The 8,501-nt window shown below is 43.9% G+C and overlaps 2 protein-coding genes across 2 annotated transcripts in view; one reads left to right on the plus strand and one right to left on the minus strand.

Annotated features, from left to right (window-relative positions):
- Positions 1–7,806, plus strand: part of LOC129856950 (serine/threonine-protein kinase Nek11-like) — a 38,833-nt gene extending 31,027 nt beyond the window's left edge. Inside the window, exons 4-6 of the mRNA XM_055924745.1 lie at positions 4,070–4,188; positions 4,405–4,469; positions 6,195–7,806. Of these exons, the coding sequence (XP_055780720.1) occupies positions 4,070–4,188; positions 4,405–4,469; positions 6,195–6,325 (315 nt within the window). The 3' untranslated portion in view covers positions 6,326–7,806. The remainder of the gene's footprint in view (positions 1–4,069; positions 4,189–4,404; positions 4,470–6,194) is intronic.
- LOC129856777 (ATPase family AAA domain-containing protein 2-like) overlaps positions 6,893–8,501 on the minus strand; it is a 5,158-nt gene continuing 3,549 nt past the window's right edge. The window contains exon 10 of the mRNA XM_055924494.1: positions 6,893–6,931. Coding sequence (XP_055780469.1) covers positions 6,893–6,931 — 39 coding nt within the window. The remainder of the gene's footprint in view (positions 6,932–8,501) is intronic.

The raw sequence follows: 8,501 nt of genomic DNA on the forward strand, positions 1-8,501 counted from the left end.
TGTAGTGTCGTCTGCAAACGTGATGATTGAGTTGGAGGCGTGCATGGCCACGCAGTCATGGGTGAACAGGGAGTACAGGAGAGGGCTGAGAACGCACCCTTGTGGGGCCCCAGTGTTGAGGATCAGCAGGGTGGAGATGTTGTTACCTACCCTCACCACCTGGGGGCGGCCCGTCAGGAAGTCCAGGACCCAGTTGCACAGGGCGGGGTCGAGACCCAGGGTCTCGAGCTTGATGACGAGTTTGGAGGGTACTATGGTGTTAAATGCTGACCTGTAGTCGATGAACAGCATTCTTACATAGGTATTCCTCTTGTCCAGATGGGTTAGAGCAGTGTGATTGCGATTGCGTTGTCTGTGGACCTATTGTGGCGGTAAGCAAATTGGAGTGGGTCTAGGGTGTCAGGTAGGGTGGAGGTGATATGGTCCTTGACTAGTCTCTCAAAGCACACTTCATGATGACGGAAATTAGTGCTACGGGGCGATAGTCATTTAGCTCAGTTACCTTCGCTTTCTTCGGAACAGGAATAATGGTGGCCCTCTTGAAGCATGTGGGAACAGCAGACCGGGATAAGGATTGATTGAGTAGATTACAGCAGGTAGGGGTCCTGTCCTCCAGTCTTTCTCCTACTAGATTACAGCAGGTAGGGGTCCTGTCCTCCAGTCTTTCTCCTACTACAGTAGATTAGAGCAGGTAGGGGCCCTGTCCTCCAGTCTTTCTCCTACTACAGTAGATTACAGCAGGTAGAGGTCCTGTACTCCAGTCTTTCTCCTACTAGATTACAGCAGGTAGGGGTCCTGTCCTCCAGTCTTTCTCCTACTACAGTAGATTAGAGCAGGTAGGGGTCCTGTCCTCCAGTCTTTCTCCTACTACAGTAGATTAGAGCAGGTAGAGGTACTGTACTCCAGTCTTTCTCCTACTACAGTAGATTACAGCAGGTATGGGTCCTATCCTCCAGTCTTTCTCCTACTACTGTAGATTAGAGCAGGTAGGGGTCCTGTCCTCCAGTCTTTCTCCTACTACAGTAGATTACAGTAGGTAGGGGTCCTGTCCTCCAGTCTTTCTCCTACTACAGTAGATTACAGCAGGTAGGGGTCCTGTCCTCCAGTCTTTCTCCTACTAGATTACAGCAGGTATGGGTCCTATCCTCCAGTCTTTCTCCTACTACAGTAGATTACAGCAGGTATGGGTCCTATCCTCCAGTCTTTCTCCTACTAGATTACAGTAGGTAGGGGTCCTGTCCTCCAGTCTTTCTCCTACTACAGTAGATTACAGCAGGTAGGGGTCCTGTCCTCCAGTCTTTCTCCTACTACTGTAGATTACAGCAGGTAGGGGTCCTGTCCTCCAGTCTTTCTCCTACTAGATTACAGCAGGTAGGGGTACTGTACTCCAGTCTTTCTCCTACTACAGTAGATTACAGTAGGTATGGGTCCTGTCCTCCAGTCTTTCTCAAAAATATCATGGTGTACAAGACACCTGTCTGATTGGCGCCTGTCTGAGTGGACTGATCCATTGTGGAGGCCGTGGGGATGGCACAGTCCATCAGCTTAAGAGATGTGCTACTGAAATTGTGTATGGTTATATTATGTAAGAACCATGGTGCAACACAAATCAAAATGATATTATTTTATAACAAATGCTCTTTCTCCCACGTTGGATAGTGGTTACTGTCCTGAAACACATCAGGTTCTGAAACACATCAGTGTGCTGTTGAATTTGCATTTTTTTCTAGACCATGTTGCTATGTGCATAATAGCAAAGTTAACCCGCATATTGGCGTTGAGAACAATGCGGCCGAGGCAGCAGAGGAGTTAGGAGATGAGAAAACAGCCTTACTTGTCTAAGAAAAGTGAGGAGAGAGGAAACCCCAACTTAATTAAGTCTATAATCAACAGCCTAACTGTTAAATGTGCCTGGCTTTGTAAATCTTCCATATATATCTACAGAAATAACACAGATCCTGCTTCTGTTGTCTGTTTGACTGTTTGTTTAATAGCCTACTGATTCTGTGAGCAATAAGCCTTACGCAAACCACAAGTCAGATAAACAATTCCACAAATTCGTCTGTTTTTAATCTTTGCTATGCTGTAATAAAGGTTTTACACTTTTTTTCATTAGACCAGCCTCTCTGGCATTATTTATCATTTATTTAATGTTGTTTACTCTGTTCCAAATTGTCCCCAAAATTATATTTATAATAATATAAAAAAAATAACCCTCCTTTTTCCTTGATCTCCTTCTTGTTGTTATTATTACTATTATTATGATCAGCATTATTATAATAATAATAAGTCATGTCATTATCATTAGTAGGTTTAGTATAGCAGCCTTGTATAACCACCATCGAGCTCTAGGCCTAAGAGCGCCTCCTGTTTAGTCTTAATACTGTAACTTACTGAGGCCTTAGGCCTACATTTCAACACTTATATAGGCTACTCCAATAAATAGGCCTAAACTCCCCCATTGCGGAAATTGCGTTCTGAAAAAATGTGACTGTTTTTAGTCTTTGCTGTAATAAAGGCTTTAAAAGAAAAAAAAAGAAAATTGTTACAATAGACTCTCTATTCCGCTTGTAATTTATTTGATGTTGTTTACATTGTTCCAAATGGTAAGAAATGTTGTAGTGTCATCTAACAGCACCTGTTTAACACACATAATATGCGTGCAGCACTTGCTCCTTACCTCCTTTTTCTCGATCTGCAGGATTTTCCACAACTTGTCAAATTTATTCCTCACATCTCAACTCCCCTTTTACCTCCTGAGCCACCAGTAAACATTCTCCCGTATCGAGTTTGTTTGTCACATCCTGTGCATCCATTTTGCTGTCATGCGTTACGGTGTTCAGAGTTTGTTATAACCAATTTATTGATGTGATTATGATATGCTGTAGGTCAGGCCCTATTGGTCACGTGCATGCGATGCATACATGTGTCACGTAAAGAGAGCAAGGGTCGAGGGAATAGGGAATGTTTTTCCTGAACAAATTAGGAATTTCGGTAACATACCTTTTCAGTCAGAAATGGCTGTAGTTATGTTGCAGCAACACGGACAGCACAATACACACTGTTGATGTTCTGTGGTGGTCACTGCAGCAGGGAGGAGAGAGAGACAACGGGTGCTTTTTTTAACACAGCGCAGCAAGTCTGATCCAGGAGGCATAATCAAATCAATTGCGGTCGGACTCCCTCTAGTCATTTCTGTGTCTTAATGATTTAATTAAATAGTTCGCTTAAAGCATTTTTAGCCGGGGACAGCCCTATCTAACACAGATGCAGCTTATGTTGTTCCATCACCCCCCATATACACACATAATAGACTTTTCCCCACTACACAGAAGCTCAGATGCATGCAGGCATGCTCGTAGGCATGTACATACACACACACACACACACACACACACACACACACACACACACACACACACACACACACACACACACACACACACACACACACACACACACACACACACACACACACACACACACACACACACACACACACACACACACACACACACACACACACACACACACACACACACACACACACACACACACACACACTGTCAGGGCATCATAACCTACTCAGTGCTTCTCAGAATGAACCAGGGAGGACATTACCCGTCCCACACCCCCACAGTTCCATTAAGAAGTTCACTGGTGCTGTTCTGTTCTCTCTGGAAGTCCCATTAGAGAGAATGAAGCTAGCTCAGATCTCATTCCAGCTTATCCTCACACACAGTTAAATGGTCACAATGGCAGCTGACAGAGGACCAATCTGTCTGGAGTGTAAAATAGAGACGAGGATTCAGAGCTCTCTTAGTGTTGATGCACTTAGCTCTTACTCTTAGAGTTGATGCACATTTGAATGGAAATTAATGAACTTATGGACGTATCGGAATGGGTATTTTGGAAAAGGTTTTCTACAATGTGTATCCACAATAGTGTGTTGGTGGGTGTGTGTGTGCATGCGCCTGTGTATGCGCCTGTGTAAGCTTGCATACATTTATTGTGATGTGGGTATCTGTATGAATATCTGAGTCTGTTGCTATAATACTCTATGCTCTAGGACAGGGACTTGGACTGTCATCTGGAGGAAGTGAGAGAAGCAGGGCAGAGCTTGCCTGAGACCCAGGTCACTGATTGGCTGATCCAGCTGCTGCTTGGACTCCACTACATCCATAACAGGTTCATACTGTATTTATACTTTTAAAGTCCAAGACTCCATTTGTCAAAAATTAAGAGTACATAAAGGGGAGGTCTAAGAACCACAGGGATCTAAACAAGGATATATTTTAAACTTCAAAGTATCATGATTGCATTGTGCAAGGTTTATTTCTTTATTGAACTCCTGCCTGTCTGCCTGTCTGCTGATGTCTGTTTGTCCTGCCTCCTCCGTCCCAGGCGTATCCTCCACAGAGATCTGAAGGCCAAAAATATCTTCCTGAAAAGGAACATAGTTAAAATCGGTGAGTTCCAATGCAGCAGGGGCCCATGGGAGTTTTTTTGTTTGTTTGAAATCTTTTCTAGTCCTTAAAAATGCAGGGAGGCTGTGTCACTCCTGTTAAATTCTAAGGCTCTCTCCATATGTCTGCGGCATACAATTATCTACAAAGGTAATGGATGAATTGTCACGACTTCCGCCGAAGTCGGGTCCTCTCCTTGTTTGGGCGGCGCCGGCGTTGCCAGTCTTCTAGCCATCATCGATCCACTTTTCATTTTCCATGTGTTTTGTCTTGTTTTTCCTCACACCTGGTTTCAATTCCCTCAATAATTTGTTGTGTATTTAACCCTCTGTTCCCTCCATGTCTTTGTGTGGGATTGTTTATTGTAAGTGCTTGTGCACGTGCTGTTTGGTGCGCGACGGGTTTTGTACCCAATATACTTGTTATTTTTATGCCGTGGGTTTTGCTATTAAACTGTTCCGGCTATTACTAAGTTCTGCTCTCCTGCGTCTGACTTCCCTGCCACCGATTACGCACCCCTTACATGAATACAAAACTGTTGAAAGTACACACAGTTTATACACAGCACACAGTTTATACACAGCACACAGTTTATACACAGCACACCATTGTTTGCTTACAAGATTTAGATTTAGATCAAATATGTAATTCACTTTAACAAATTAAGACAATAGAACTGTCACGACTTCCGCCGAAGTTGGTGCCTCTCCTTGTTCGGGCGGCGTTTGGTGGTCGACGTCACCGGTTTTCTAGCCACTACCGATCTATGTTTCATTGCCCATTTGTTTTGTCTTTATTGTACACGCCTGGTTTCCATTACATTATTATTTATTTCCCTATTTAACCCTCTGGTTCTCGCATGGTTTTGTGCGTGTTTGTCCATTGTGAAGTGTTCGCTATTATCTGTGAGCTGGAGTATTTTCCCTGCGTGGAATTTATTTAGTTTATTCGAGTAAAGTACGTTATTTACTCAGTTCTGTGTCCTGCGCCTGACTCCTTCCTACCCGCTGCACATTAACACTTGACAAGAACATAATAAGGGCATAATAATAAGGGCGTGCACTTTAATATGCTAATGGTTCAATTCCAAACAGAAAACTGTCTACTTTAATATGCTAATGGTTCAATTCCAAACAGAAAACTGTCTACTTTAATATGCTAATGGTTCAATTCCAAACAGAAAACTGTCTACTTTAATATGCTAATGGTTCAATTCCAAACAGAAAACTGTCTGCTTTAATGTGCTAATGGATCAATTCCAAACAGAAAACTGTCTGCTTTAATGTGCTAATGGATCAATTCCAAACAGAAAACTGTCTACTTTAATGTGCTAATGGTTCAATTCCAAACAGAATTCTGTCTTTCTTTCCTCTTCCTTTGATGACTCATCCTTGTCACTCGAAAGAGGACTGGATAGGGGAAAGCAATATGAAGGACACTTCTTTCAGCCTTTTTATTGTCCTTCTGTATAGTGCTCACACCCACCCCCCTGGTCCTTTCAGATGGGATCAATGAGGGCACAGGAAATAGGAACAGGTTCCAGTTTGGAAATAATCACCACATAATGCTTGATCAATTAATCTGCTTAAAGTCTAGATTTAGCATTATTAGGTCATATATTGTTGCTGTTTATTGTTCTTTGTTTTGTTTCCTACCTTATGCAAATTGCACTCTACAAATATAATATATGATTATTATTATTATAAGTGTTGTTCTTCCTCCGTTCAGGTGATTTCGGGGTGTCCTGTCTGCTGATGGGGTCATGTGACCTGGCCACCACCTTCACGGGCACGCCTTACTACATGAGCCCTGAAGTCCTGAACCACCACGGTTACGACTCCAAGTCTGATATCTGGTAGGAAGGTGGAGCAGCACACTGAGGCTCAAAGACAGAAAGGTCAAAGTTAGGTTAAAGTTCAGATGTAAAGAAAGGTAAGGTTAGATAGGTTGAACGGTGAGTGGACATGGACATTTATCTTGATGCTGCACTGTTTGTTTATGTGTGTAGTAACTTGCTTAACACTTGTAACGCTTGTTTTGTGTTGTGGCAGCCACCACAAGTTTTATTATGTGAATGTTGTCATGTTTAAAACTTTTAATGAAACAAACACCTGTTTAGAGCTCTGCATTTTGAAGATGAGTTCTTTTTTGATTCTCATTCCCCTCCGAACCTCAAGAGAGTTGTTGACATCCAGTTTCCTCCTCCGTCTCTCTGCTTCCTGCTAAGGCTACAGTGCTGAGCTCAGAATGCTGTGTAATGCTGTCACGTATCAAGGCAGACTCTCATTGTGAGATTTGGCTGACAGTTCCTGAGAACTTGCTACTCACTTCAAAGCAGTCCAGAAGGAGCATGGCTAAGAGGCACTTTGGATATGGACTGGAATATGTGATGAGTAATGAAGTGTAGAAGAGGGGTAGAAATGGATTCATGTATAATGATGAATGGAGTCGATACGGCCATTGGTCTGATCAGCAGGAGAGCATAAAGAACACCTTTAATACCAAGAGCGACTATAGATCCCTCATTTCTCACTGCAGTCTGAAGTGCAAGCATCTACTGAACTCAAAGTTCTTTGAAAAGAATGCAACAGTGTACATAGCTTCCTTCAGCACCAGTGATAACTGTACATGGCTTCCTTCAGTACCAGGGGTAACTGTACATGGCTTCCTTCAGCACCAGTGGTAACTGTACATGGCTTCCTTCAGCACCAGTGGTAACTGTACATGGCTTCCTTCAGCACCAGTGGTAACTGTACATGGCTTCCTTCAGCACCAGTGGTAACTGTACATGGCTTCCTTCAGCACCAGTGGTAACTGTACATGGCTTCCTTCAGTACCAGTGGTAACTGTACATGGCTTCCTTCAGCACCAGTGGTAACTGTACATGGCTTCCTTCAGCACCAGTGGTAACTGTACATGGCTTCCTTCAGCACCAGTGGTAACTGTACATGGCTTCCTTCAGCACCAGTGGTAACTGTACATGGCTTCCTTCAGCACCAGTGGTAACTGTACATGGCTTCCTTCAGCACCAGTGGTAACTGTACATGGCTTCCTTCAGTACCAGTGGTAACTGTACATGGCTTCCTTCAGTACCAGTGGTAACTGTACATGGCTTCCTTCAGCACCAGTGGTAACTGTATATGGCTTCCTTCAGCACCAGTGGTAACTGTACATGGCTTCCTTCAGCACCAGTGGTAACTGTACATGGCTTCCTTCAGCACCAGTGGTAACTGTACATGGTTTCCTTCAGCACCAGTGGTAACTGTACATGGCTTCCTTCAGCACCAGTGGTAACTGTACATGGCTTCCTTCAGCACCAGTGGTAACTGTACATGGCTTCCTTCAGCACCAGTGGTAACTGTACATGGCTTCCTTCAGCACCAGTGGTAACTGTACATGGCTTCCTTCAGCACCAGTGGTAACTGTACATGGCTTCCTTCAGCACCAGTGGTAATTGTACATGGCTTCCTTCAGCACCAGTGGTAACTGTACATGGCTTCCTTCAGCACCAGTGGTAACTGTACATGGCTTCCTTCAGCACCAGTGGTAACTGTACATGGCTTCCTTCAGCACCAGTGGTAACTGTACATGGCTTCCTTCAGCACCAGTGGTAACTGTACATGGCTTCCTTCAGCACCAGTGGTAACTGTACATGGCTTCCTTCAGTACCAGTGGTAACTGTACATGGCTTCCTTCAGCACCAGTGGTAACTGTACATGGCTTCCTTCAGCACCAGTGGTAACTGTACGTGGCTTCCTTCAGCACCAGTGGTAACTGTACATGGCTTCCTTCAGCACCAGTGGTAACTGTACATGGCTTCCTTCAGCACCAGTGGTAACTGTACATGGCTTCCTTCAGTACCAGTGGTAACTGTACATGGCTTCCTTCAGCACCAGTGGTAACTGTACATGGCTTCCTTCAGCACCAGTGGTAACTGTACATGGCTTCCTTCAGCACCAGTGGTAACTGTACATGGCTTCCTTCAGCACCAGTGGTAACTGTACATGGCTTCCTTCAGTACCAGTGGTAACTGTA

The sequence above is a fragment of the Salvelinus fontinalis genome, chromosome 6, assembly GCF_029448725.1.
Source record: "Salvelinus fontinalis isolate EN_2023a chromosome 6, ASM2944872v1, whole genome shotgun sequence".
Lineage (NCBI taxonomy): Eukaryota > Metazoa > Chordata > Actinopteri > Salmoniformes > Salmonidae > Salvelinus > Salvelinus fontinalis.